The following is a 13085-nucleotide window of genomic DNA, read 5'->3' on the forward strand; positions in this document are numbered from 1 at the left end:
TCCTTACCCATTAGCAGGCAGTGCCCCACCCACCTCACTTCTTGGCCTTTTCAACCCTGTGCAACCACTAACCTATTTTCTGTCTCTATAGATTTACTTGTTCTGGACATTTCTGATAAATGGAATCATATGATATATGCTTGTTTGTGACTGGCTTCTTTTCCTTAGTATCATTATACTAAGGAAAGTTCATCCATGTTAAAGTATACATTAGTACTTCATTCTTTTTATTAACAGATAATATTGCATTTATTTATCATTCATCAGTTGATGGACATTTGGGTCATTTCTACTTTTTGGTTATTATGAACAATGCTATGTACTTGTACAAATTTTTAGTTGGGTATCTGTTTTCATTTCTCTTGGGTATATGCCTAAGAGTAGAACTTTTGGTCATATAGAAACTCTGTGCTTTTTTGAGAAATGACCAAACTGTTTTCCAAAGTGGCTGTACCATTTTATATTCCCACAAACAATGTATGAGGGTTCTAATTTCTTAAAATCATTTTTTATCATAATTTTTGACACCCAGAGGCCAGGGTCTCTCCAGCTTCCTAAGGAAAGCAGCTCTTACTTTTTCAGGGAAAAGCTGCTTCTGAATATTGGTTTGTTCTTAATTTAGCCATTGGAATGTTCTTAAAAAATGGAGTATTAATTTGAGAACATTTAAATAGTATTTTCCAGTTGGTTTGCATCTTTTGTGTTTTTTAGTTGGTAGAAGCTTCTAAAATTTTAGCTTTGGGTTATGGACTTAAACTAGTAGATTTAGTAGCAAACCTGAGATTATCTTTTCTAATCCCCACATTTTACAGATGGGAAAACAGTAGCCTAGAGAGAGTAAGTGATTTGTTTAGAATGATATTGTTAGTTAGGTAGTGGAAGAACCAAGCATCTTCATTGTTCCATTCAGTCTCTATGTTACTCATTCTGCCTGCTAATTATAGGTGTTTTCCAAGGTACTTTTCTTTCTCCTCTTCTATAACATTTGCCAGTTCCAACCATTCCAATAACTTAAAGAAAATCACCAATCAAAAATGACTCATAAATACTTAAGTCCAGATCTCTGTATAGAACTTAAGACTCTACTGAACATTTGTCTGCAAATGTTTGTAGGTATATAAAATTGAACATACCCAAAACAGTACAAATTATCTCCTCACCAAAAATATTTCTCCTAACTTCACTGTTTCTAATATCACTTCCATATGTCTCAGATATGACTTTTTTTTTTTTGTCACTTTCCTCCAGTTTTATCTTTATAAAATCATTTCCATTTCTCCTCAGTAGTCTAGCTTGGGCCTCAGGTTCTTTGTTAAGGATCTGATGTTTGGTAAAAAACTCCAAAATACATAGGAGGAACTCCTGTAAAAAAACTACTGTAAGGTGTATTATAATAAGGTTTATTATATGAAAGGCATAAGGCAGCACCAAGTTAGAAGAGTGCTTAGCCAGGAGATAGGAGACTAGTCAGTAGACCTGCCTCTGCCACAGATTTGGTACTAGTTCTTTCACTCACTGGGACCTCATTTTCATTGTCACAAAATGAGGAGGTCGGATTAGTTGATTTTCTGTAAGTCTTCATATTATAAGTCCTTTCTCTCTCTCTTTGCCCATCCATTTCAATAGTGCCTGCAGGCTTTGGAGTTTCTGCATTCGAACCAGGTCATTCACAGAGACATCAAGAGCGACAACATCCTGTTGGGAATGGATGGCTCTGTCAAGCTAAGTGAGTAGGAGTGATGATACTTCTCTTCCTGATGGGACCCTGTCTCCTGGGGGGAGGTTAATCACATAATAGTAGCTACAAGACTCAGCATAGGGTCTTTGTTACAGGCTCACCTTGGAGATACTGCGGGTTCGGTTCCAGGCCACTGCAGTAAAACAAACATTGCAATAAAGCAAATCAAATGAATTTTTCCTAGTGCATATAAAAGTTATGTTTACACTGTACTATAGTCGATTAAGTGTGTAATAGCATTATGTCTAAAAAAAATGTACATACCTTAGTTAAAAAATACTTTATTGCTAAAAAATGCTAATCATCTGAGCTTTCAGTGAGTCATAATTGTGCTGGTGGAGGGTCTTGCCTCAGTGTTGATGGATGCTGACTCATCAGGTAGTGGTTGCGGAAGGCTTTGGTGGCTGTGGCAATTTCTTAAAATAAAACAGTAATGAGGCTTGCTGCATCAACTGTCTTCCATTTCACAAACGATTCCTCTGTAGTATGCAATGCTGTTTGATAACATTTTACCCACAGGAGAACTGCTTTCAGAATGGGGGTCAATCCTCTCAAACCCTGCTATTGCTTTATCAACTAAGTTTATGTAATATTTTAAATCCTTTGTGTCATTTCAACCATCTTCACAGCATCTTCACCAGGATTAGATTCCTTCTCAAGAAACCACTTTCTTTGCTCATCCATAAGAACCCACTCCTCGTCTGTTCAAGTTTTATCATGAGATTACAGCAGTTCAGTCATGTCTTCAAGCTCCACTTGTAATTCTAGTTCTTGATGGTCCCAGGGTCCTGGGATCGAGTCCCATATCAGGCTCTCTCCTCTGCGGAAAGCCTGCTTCTCCCTCTCCCACTCCCCCTGCTTGTGTTCCCTCTCTCACTGTGTCTCTCTCTGTCAAATAAATAAATAAAAAATCTTTAATTCTAGTTCTTATGTTATTTTCACCATGTCTGCAGTCAGAACATACACATTTATCAACTTAAATTCACCATCCTATATGGGTACAGTTCGTGGTGTCCCAAAACAATTACATTAGTAACATCAAAGATCACTGGTCACAGATCACCATTACAAATATAATAATAATAAAAATTTAGAAATATTATGAGAATTACCAAAATGTAACACAGAGACATGAAGTGGAAGCTGTTGGAAAAATGGCACCGATAGACTTGCTCATCACAGAGTTGCCACAAACCTTCAATTTGTAAAAATCGTAATATCTGTGATGTGCAACAAAGCAAAGTGTGATAAAATGAGGTGCAGGCTCTTTATATTACTCAGCACTATACAAGGTGTCATTTCTTTTTTTTTCCATTCATTTATACGTTTAGCCAAAAAAAGTTTACTGAATGCCCCCTATGTGCTATGATGGGCACAAGGATACTTTTGCCATTCTTCAGGTAGCTCTCAGTCTAGTAGTGGAGTCATAAAATACATAATTAGAAAATAGAGTTTAGTGTAATTTCTTTGATTCATTCATTCAGCAAACTTTTATCAAATGTGTATTATACTTGGGCCCTCTGGGATTAAAAAAAATGAATAAGAAGACATAGTCCTTCCTATCAAAGGCCTCATAATTTAAATAAACATATAATTGCAATTTAATGTGAATGAACTGTAAGCAGAACATCTTGTTCAAAAGTGTAAGGACCAGTAGTCCAGACAAACAGGTGTGTTACAGGTAGACGGGCAGCTGTGGGAAGATTGTTAGCAGTCTTTGTCTGGGGACACAGGGTAAGAAACTGATAAAAGCAGGGCCATTCCTACTCGTAGGTGATTAGGGTTTAAGTCAGGGACTCATGCCCAGGAAATAAAGCAAGGACCTAGACTGCCAGATTCTGAGGCATGGGAATGGTTTTTAAGAAGAAAGCAGAAGCGGGGCAAATAGTCAAGGCCAAAGCGGGCAGCTTGGACTTTAATGCCTAGTTCTTCTGGTTTGAGGAGCGATAGGGGGCCAGAAGTGATGTTTCTTTTGTTCCTCCTGCTTCTTTTCAAAAGGTTAAATAGAGGACAGGCTAAGAGCCAGTCGTGAAAGTAGCAGTCATGTGATTCTAGCTGTGGAAAGACAAGGGATTGCAGTGGCTAGGAGCCAGGCAGAGCTTGACACCTGGGGATAGGCACCATAGTCAGTACATACGGAAGGAATACCCTGAATATAAGTCCATTCCTTCTTTTCTTTTCTTTTTCTAGCCGATTTTGGATTCTGTGCCCAGATCACCCCAGAGCAAAGCAAACGGAGCACCATGGTGGGAACTCCATACTGGATGGCACCAGAGGTTGTGACGCGGAAGGCCTATGGACCCAAGGTTGACATCTGGTCCCTGGGCATCATGGCCATCGAAATGATTGAAGGGGAGCCCCCATACCTCAATGAAAATCCTCTGAGAGTGAGTGTTACTAGTCCCATTTTAAGATGTTCGGGCTATTGTCTTTAGTCCCAGGAAATAGGACTCAGGCGGTTCCTTACAGTTTCCAACCTGGATTTGTCTTTTCTGGATAAAACTTGGCACTGTTGGGTTTAAAGTATAAATGCTCAAAAAAAGAGGTATTAGCAGTCACTCAATCATTTATTCAACAATTTTTTGAGTTCCTCTAATGTAAAAGAAACTGTTCTAATGGTGATGAAAAAGATTAATATATAGTAACAGAAGGTAAGTGCTGTGAGAAAAAGCTGAGTAAGGGGCTTAAGAGAGCAATGGGGAAGGAGGGAGAAATGTGCTCTTTTATTTAGAGTAGAGAAGGAAGTCCTCTGTTCTAAGTTATTTGAGCAGAAATCTGAAGAAAGGAGCAAGCCATGAGATTAATCTGATGCAAGAGTTTCCCAGGTATCAAGTATGATTTGATGTAATTTGAGAACACAACTCGTTGTATCCCGAGAAGACCAAAGAGACCAGTGTCCCTAAGTGAGTCAGCATGGTGGAGATGAGTAGACAAGGTCAGAGAACTAGCAGGGAGCCGAATCCCAGGTAAGACCTTGTGACCATTGTGAGAACTTGGCTTTTATTCTGTAAGAGATTGGAAGCCATCAAAGGATTTTGAGCTGAGTAGTAGTATGACTTAATTTATGTTATAAATATTAACCAACCATTTTGACTGCTGTTATAGAAAACAGATTGAAATACTGTTAGAATCGTTCAGGTAAGAGTGGTGGCTTGGACTATATTGGTGGCAGTAGTAATGAAGAGTGGTTAGACTCAGGAAATACCTTGAACATGCTGCTGACAAGTTGAAATGGATATCAGAGAAAGATGAATCAACAATACCTATAAGATTTTGGGCCCTAATTGCTGAAAAAGTTCATTTGCCATTTACTGAGAAGGTTGAAGGGCAAGTAAAATGGGATAATAGAGTTGGTTTTGAATGTGGTGATTTGAAATGTTTATTAGATATCCAAGTGGAGATACTGAATAGAGTTGGGCATATGAGTCTGGAGTTCAAGGGTAAGAGGTCAGGGCTATAAATATGAATTTATCAGGAGGTGGTATATAGTTGGTTTATTTAAAGCATTGGAACTAGATGGTTGATGCGATCACTCACCTAGGGAGTAAGGTTTGAGTACTGAGCCCTGGGGTACTCTCACGCTTACAGGTTGGAGGAACTAGCAAATTAGACCAAGGAGTGGCCTTCCAAGTAGGAGGAGAACTGAGAGAAGTGTGTCCTGGAGGCCAAGACAGCAAAGTGTTTGGAGAAGGAGGATGGACCACTGTGTCAGATGTCACTGATAGATCGTATGAGATAAGATTGAGAAATAAACATTACATTTGCCAATGTGGAGTTTATGGTAATGAAATGAAAGCCTGATTAAAGGAAATCTACCAGAATGGGAGAAGAGGTTGAGATGGCATGTGAAAGCAGTTGTTCTTTAAGCAGTTTTGCTCTTAAGGGAACAGAAAAATGGAGCAGGAACCTGAAGTGGAGTTGAGGGAGGACTTTGGTTGTTTTTTTTTTTTTTAAGATGATATTATTTTAGCATGTTTGTGTGCTGATAGGAATGATGTAGTGGAAAGGAGGAATGTGGTCATGTACAAGAGAGAAGTGACATCTGTTGGAGTGCTGTCCTTAAGTAGATGAGAGGGGTTGGATCAAGTATTGAAAGAGTATTAGATTAGAAGATGGACAATTTATCCATTGTAAAAAAAGAGGAAAAGCAGAGTATATGAATACAAATGCAAGTAGGTTGGTAATTTTGGTCATGGGCAAATAAGAGAATTAGTCTGATTGCTTTTATTTTCTCATTTCTCAACCTCCCATCCAGTGCAGGAAATATGTGTGTGTTGTTGTTGATAGGTGGTCATCTCATCTTAACTGGTTACCTCTTGGATAGCTGATTACTGGAAAGTGCTTCAGTATACCAGCTGAAACTGCCTGAAGGTCCAAGCTTTGCCCTCCGATTGCACATACCACTTATCTTCCCCCATCTTACAGTGGCCTTGAAGAGATGATCAGTATGGTGTGGATGGAAATAAGACTGGGATTAGAGTCAGAGGACATAAATTCACATGAATAGCTTGATCCCAGGCATATGTCTTTATGTTTCTGGACTTTATCTGTGAAATGGGGATGATAATTCTTGCCTAGCCTATTATCCAGATTTATTGTGGTCATTCAATGAGATAGTATTTGTGTAAATACTTTAATACTTTGTGAATTAAAGTTCTGAGTGCTTGAAAAGGACTTTTTTTTTTTAAAAAAGATTTTCTTTATTTGACAGAGAGAGACACAGTGAGAGAGGGAACACAAGCAGGGGGAGTGGGAGAGAGAGAAGCAGGCTTCCCACTGAGCAGGGAGCCCGATGTGGGGCTCGATCCCAGGACCCCAGGATCATGACCCAAGCCCAAGGCAGACGCTTAATGACTGAGCCACCCAGGCACCCCAGGACTTTTTTTTTTTAACCTATCCCATAAGATGGCTCATGTTAGGGGACCAGGGGAGGCAATAAGGAAACAGATTGTTGCTTTACAGAACACTTGCTTTTTATATTGCTCTCTTGCTAGAAGAAATCAGTTCTTAGGTGATTAAGGTGAGGGCATCAGGAGTAATTTCCTCCAGCAAATGGGCAGATAGATGTTTAACTCATCATCAGGCTAAGTGAGTAATAAACCCTTTAGATACATAATCAAGAATAACAATCAACCCATGCGTCTGGAACACATTTCATAAGTTTTTAAAGTGCTTTCCAATATACTATCTTGGTTTTTACAGACATGTGAGATAGGCACCATTGTCATCCCTATTTTCCAGATGAGGAATTTGGGAGGTCACTGGCTTGCACATGGTCACATGGCCTTTAAATGTTAAATCTGATCCTTAGGTCATATTCTTTCCAGTATACCAAAGCTGCCTCTTTGTGTCCTGGAGGCATAAAGCAGCTAACCATATTTCTAGAGGGCAGGTCTGGACACTAAGAGAGAACTCAAGCTAGAGCCTAAGGTGATTCTCCATTTGTATTGCCAGGCCTTGTACCTCATTGCCACCAATGGGACCCCAGAGCTTCAGAACCCAGAGAAGCTGTCAGCTTTCTTCCGGGACTTTCTGAACCGCTGTCTTGAGATGGATGTGGAGAAGAGAGGTTCAGCTAAAGAGCTGCTGCAGGTAATTGTCCCTATGCAGGGAAGCTCTGAATTCAAGGGATAACTAAACCAAGCCTTTTTTGCTTCATTTTTGTCTGTGAAGCACTACTAGGCTTCTCACCTACAACTTCCCACACTCAATTTATATTCCTAGTTCGCTAACCTCCTTCATCTCTGGGCCTTTGTTCATGTTATTCCCTGAGGCTATTCCTCAGTCTGTTAAAACTCTGTACACATTCATAGGCTCAGCTTAAAAAATCTACTTTCTGAGCTTCTGCTGAACTTTGCCTGTAACTTTCATCAGCACTTCTTTCGTTTTACCTGAGTTAGAGTGAGATTCTGCCAATTGTGGGGAAGCCTGGAGTCGAAGGTTTGCCAAGCTTTTATACTTCCACCTGTTTAATCCTGAAATTACATAATTATTTCGTATGGTTGCAAAAACTGCTTTTAGCAGGCTACCACATAAGTATCACATTAAACTTTATGGTGGTGATTAATCTGTAGGCGTGCACAGTTACTTCTTTATTATGAGGACCAAGAGCAACTGAGCAAGGCAGGCCAGACCTCCTGCGTTAAAGTTAGTTATGAACAACCCTCTCTTTCCCACTAAATTGTAACTTCTATCTTTTTAATTTCTTGGTCTCCTCTTATACCTAGGACCTGACTTGGAAAAGGTATTCGGAAAATATTCATTGAATTGAATGAAATTGCTTAAAGTATTTACCTTCCTTGAGATGCTACCCTCTAGAACATAGTTATTCGGAAAACATTTATTGAATTGAATGAAATTGCTTAAAGTATTTACCTTCCTTGAAATGCTACCCTCTAGAACATATTTAGCATCTCTTTATAACCAGGGTTATGGATTTACAGAGCACTGGTCTGTTAGATATGAGATTTCGGCTCTCCCAAATGTAACCCATTAGTGTCTCGGATCCTTTGAAACTGAAAACCCCTTATAACAGGCAGTACCATATAGGATCCTTTTGCTTTGCATATGAGGTTTGCTCTGGAAACCCTAGACATGGAAAAATGTTCAAATTCTACTCTAAGCCTGTGATTGGTGAAGATATTGTTAATTAGGTACCAAATTATAATTATTGAAAGATTAGTGCCCTCTAGAGTTTTCTTCCTGATACCATAAGAAACAATAAATGCATTATATTGAATCTTTACCACACTATAGGCACTAAGTGCTTTATATGTTATTTTCGTCTGTTCTTTGTAACAACCCTGTGATTTATAGGTTCTATTATTCCCATTTTTATAGGTGAGCAAGTGAGGTTTCAAGTGTTTAGTAACTTTTCCATGATTATATAGCTAATATGTGGTAGACCCAGGTTTTAACCTATGTCTGCTTGGCTCTCAAGTGTGTATGCTCTTGGCTACTGCTCTTTTGTCTCAAAGAGTGCTAAAACTGGAAGGGCTTTAGGGCTTATCTATGATACTTTGTTCATTATACAGAGGAGGAAACTGAAGCCTCCCAGATTGGTATTGGATCATGCTGCTTTCTCAACTCAGAGGGGAGTTGTAAAAACCTGTGATTTTATAACAATGGCTCTTTAACTTTTACTGTACGTTGTAAATATTCAAAACTATGACTTTTGGAATCTTAAATCACAAAAGCTTCACATCTCTTTCTCCTGTGAGAACACATATATGGATAAAAATACATGGGGTATTATGTTGAAATTTGTATCTTCATGATTTAGCCAAGGTCTTTTATTTTTTTCATGGTAACTTCTTGTCTTCAGTGCCTTTTTATATCCTATCTCTGTCCAAAAAGAAGATGAAGCAACTTCCAGCAATGAAAAGGTGTATATATGCCTAAATGTGTATGTGCCTATACAGTATATAATATAATTAGTAAAAAGGACTCATAAGGATGGCAGAAGGATCAAATATGCTAATCATCTGAGTTAGTTTTGTTTAAACATTAAATTTGGTTCTCAGTTTCCTGGTGGCCAGGACAGAAAAAGAAATGTGATAGTTCCTATATTTCTTATCAAATGGAAAAACATCACATCAAGACACAAAGCCTTTTTACTACTAAATGTAAGAAAAATCATTTTTAGTTAAGAGGCTCTGAGTTACATAAAGAATTGTTCTCCATAACAGTCTTGCTGAAAATGTAGATGCAGTTTTCATACAGTGTTTTCTCCAAAATGGTCTTCTTTAATAGTTGTGGGTGTGGCCCAAAGTATAGCCCAGTGACAGTGATTTGGGAAAGGACCAAGCTATTGAAGGCTTTATTGAATTCAAAGATAGAACAATAAATTCCTAGGTCAGTGCTCCTGAACTGCAGTATTGCAATATACCACTGGGTCATGATCAGTCAATACTTTCCCTCAGAGATAATTATTATTCTGATTATCACCATAGTTTAGTTTTACTTAATATAAAGTGGAATCATACGATATGAAATCTCCTGTGTCTGGCTTCTTTCACTCAACATAATGTCTGTGGGATTCATCCTGTTGTCAGTGTATCAATCATTCATTCTTTTAAATTGCTGTGTAATTTTCTGTATAGTATTATAAAATATAACATTATTCATTCTTTCATTCTCTTAGACATTTGGGTTCTTTTAGTTATGACTATTGTTAAGTAAAACTGCTCTGAACGTTCTTGTTTGTGTCTTTTGGTGGATACACAAACTTACTTCTCTTGGAAATATACCTACAAGTGGAAATGCTGGGATATAGCATAGATGTGTGTTTAAGTTGTAAGTAGATAGTGCCAAACAGTTTTCCAAAATGGTTTGTTATCTTTTAAAGATGTTCTTCAACTTGGGGATGATCTGAAGCTTTCCAGGCAGCACCTTGTGCAAATATGGATGCCCTTAACATCTTATGATGGTTACTGAGGAAGAATGGTAAATAGTCATGTGTCTTTGCTTTTTTTCCTTTCTAGCATCAGTTCCTGAAGATTGCCAAGCCCCTCTCCAGCCTCACTCCACTGATTGCTGCAGCAAAGGAGGCAACCAAGAACAATCACTAAAACCATGCTTACCCCAGCCTCATTGTGCCAAGACTTCTGTGAAATAAATGCTTATTTTAGAAATTCCAACCCCTGATGCCCTCTCTTCCTTGCCTTGCTCCTCCCATTTCCTGGTCTAGCGCTCTCATGACTTTGATCCTTGAAAACCATGTGTCCAGCATTGAAGAGAACTGCAACTGACTAATCAGATGATGGCCATTTCTAAATAAGGAATTTCCTCCCAATTTGTGGTTGTGAGAGTAGTTTATGATCAAGGGCTTAAGGAATAAACCCTTGGACTCCTATTTCTACACAGCAAAATCTTCTCCCTCCACCCCAATCTTACGCCTGCCAGTCAGTTCTTGACTCTATAAATTTTTGGCTTTATAACATTATCAATTTGTAATCAGTTGAGATTTCTTTAGAGCTTGCTTTTCCGAGGCTGAACTGCCCAAACTCCTATTGTACTTGAAAACTGGAACAGCATGAGGAGTGCTGTGAGCATTGATAATTTGCCAGGGGCATGAAATGGCTCATCTTCCTGGACCATGGCTTTGGCGCAGCTGATCTTGATATGGGAGAGAAAGCTACCATGTTTTTTCTTTGTGTGTGCTTTTAGCAGCTATTTGGGAGGATCTTCACCCAGTAGTGCTCCCCATGCTATTTCTTGTGAAATGGTCTTGGCTATGTAGCAGCTTTTGACTCCCTACATCCCCTAGGCTGCTGCCCCAATTCTGTCTTTGTTTAGAACTTTTTGAGAGGTTTCCTAGGGCACATGCTGGGTGAGAGCAGTGTGAGAAGTCAGGGAAAAAAATTTAGCTGCTTTTAGAACAAAGTTGGGTATCAGCATGTGTCCAGCTGTACCTGTGTGTTGTTTCAAGAACTCAGCCTCTTTTTCCACCTGGGATAAGGAGCTGAAAGATCTGATGGCCTGAGTCTTTGGGTCAGAGGGAAGGATCTCCCAACTCTGAAACTGCGTGTTAGCTTTGAATGGATTCGGCGACCTGATAAGATACTCTGCCAGCTGTGAGGGGACCCTGTTTTTACAATGCATGGCCAAGCTCTCTGCAAATGGAAATGCTTGCACTGGGTGTTGGGGATGTTTGCTACCTCCTGCTATCTTTGTGGTTTTGGTCCTCCCTCTACAATAGGACCCCTGGCCAGCATTGTGGCTTGTCATGTCAGTCCCATTGGCTACCTTGTCATGCTCTGAGGTACCGCTGCCTCTTGCAGCACAAGTTTTATTTCCTTCAATAAAAGGAGATGAAAATATTCTACTTGGAGTATGCCTCTCTTCTTTTCCTCCTCCCCTTTTCTAATTTATCATTTTGAAATAATTTCAAACTTAAGGAAACTTAAATATATATATACACATATATATATAAAATAAAAATGTATATATAAATTTTTCTTCCTGAACGATTTGAGATTAAGTTGCAGTGAGATGCCCCTTTACCACTATGTACTTCAGTGTGTATTTTTTTTCTTAACACTTTTAATTATAAACTAAGAGAAAAGGGCCAAAAATGGTTATATATTATAAGGTATTGGCTCAGGCGAGTATGGAAACTGAGAAGTCCCATGATCTACATCTACAGGTTGGAGCCCAGGAAGGCCAGCAGTGTAGTTCAAAGGCCTGAGAGCCAGAGGGCCAGTGGTGTAGATTCCAGTCAAAGTCTGATGTGTAAGAACCAGGAGCACCCAGGGCAGAAGATTGATGTCCCAGCAACGCACTCCACCTTTTTGTTCTATTCAGGCCTTCAGTTAATTTGATGATGCCCACCCAAGCAGGACTCTGTCCACCAATTCATATGCTAATCTCTTCTGGAAACACGCGTTTCCCCGCTACCCCCACCCCCCAACCACACCCAGAAAGAATGTTTAACCAGATACTGGGCATCCCATGGCCCAGTGAAATTGACACAGAAAGTTAACCATCCCACACTCCATCCCCACCTCCAGGTGAAGGAGATAACTCCAGCAGGGACTAACTGAGCTGACACCTTTTACAGTGCTATGTGGTTATGACCTTTAGATCCAGGGGGCAAAAGTGAAAAGGTTGGTGACCCCCAATCTTGTCTTACGGAAAAAAAATACAAAGGTACAGGAGATCTTGCATGCAGTTACTGAAAGGACAAGGACAATGGCATTGCTTACATGTAACATAGAAGGAATGTTAGATGATGGTATAGCCCATCAGAAGACAGGAATGTTACACCTCCTCACTTTAGATTGCAGTGGTAAACTGGTTGGTCTGATGAGGACTGAGGAATTCTTAGCTGCCTATCCCTCTGGAATCTTAGAATCTTGGAATTTTCTGATAGTTGGGCATTAAAACAGAAGCATTGCCTCTCCTGTGAACTTTCCAACACTCTGTTTAAGCGTTATAGGGATGACTGTTTACTACTGGGATATCTAGGCATCTACTCAGATATCGGAACATTTTTCCTGCCCAGCCAGCTTAACACAGCATATTTCCATGCCTTTTATTGTCTGCGGAGTGTGGAGGCAAGAGAACTCTGAAACTCTCTACTCATAGACAATTGCTGCTTACTTAATTCTATGAGTACTGTACACACCTATCCCATGTGTTAGTTTTCTATTGCTACATAACAAATTACCACAAGTGTGGCTTAACACAACATAAATTATCTCACAGTTTCTATAGGTCAAATGTCTGAGCACGGCATGGCTGGATATTCTGCTCAGAGTCTCATGAGGCTGAAATTAAGATATTGGCCAGGGCTATAGTTCATCAGGGCCTTGAAGTCCTCTTTCAGGCTCACTAGTTGTTGGCA

The 13085-nt window shown here is 39.5% G+C and overlaps 1 protein-coding gene across 5 annotated transcripts in view; it reads left to right on the top strand.

The window, feature by feature from the left end:
* PAK1 (p21 (RAC1) activated kinase 1) overlaps positions 1–11559 on the top strand; it is a 141183-nt gene extending 129624 nt beyond the window's left edge. For all 5 annotated transcript variants that reach the window (XM_054512146.2, XM_054512145.2, XM_045894499.3 and 2 more), the window contains exons 12-15: positions 1627–1726; positions 3929–4125; positions 7193–7330; positions 10222–11559. In XM_054512146.2, the coding sequence (XP_054368121.1) occupies positions 1627–1726; positions 3929–4125; positions 7193–7330; positions 10222–10308 (522 nt within the window). In that variant the 3' untranslated portion in view covers positions 10309–11559. The remainder of the gene's footprint in view (positions 1–1626; positions 1727–3928; positions 4126–7192; positions 7331–10221) is intronic.
* Positions 11560–13085: the final 1526 nt, after the last annotated feature.

The sequence above is a fragment of the Mirounga angustirostris genome, unplaced genomic scaffold (genome assembly GCF_029215605.1).
Source record: "Mirounga angustirostris isolate CCGP_5_RB_7025 unplaced genomic scaffold, mMirAng1.0.hap1 SCAF_13, whole genome shotgun sequence".
Taxonomy (NCBI): domain Eukaryota; kingdom Metazoa; phylum Chordata; class Mammalia; order Carnivora; family Phocidae; genus Mirounga; species Mirounga angustirostris.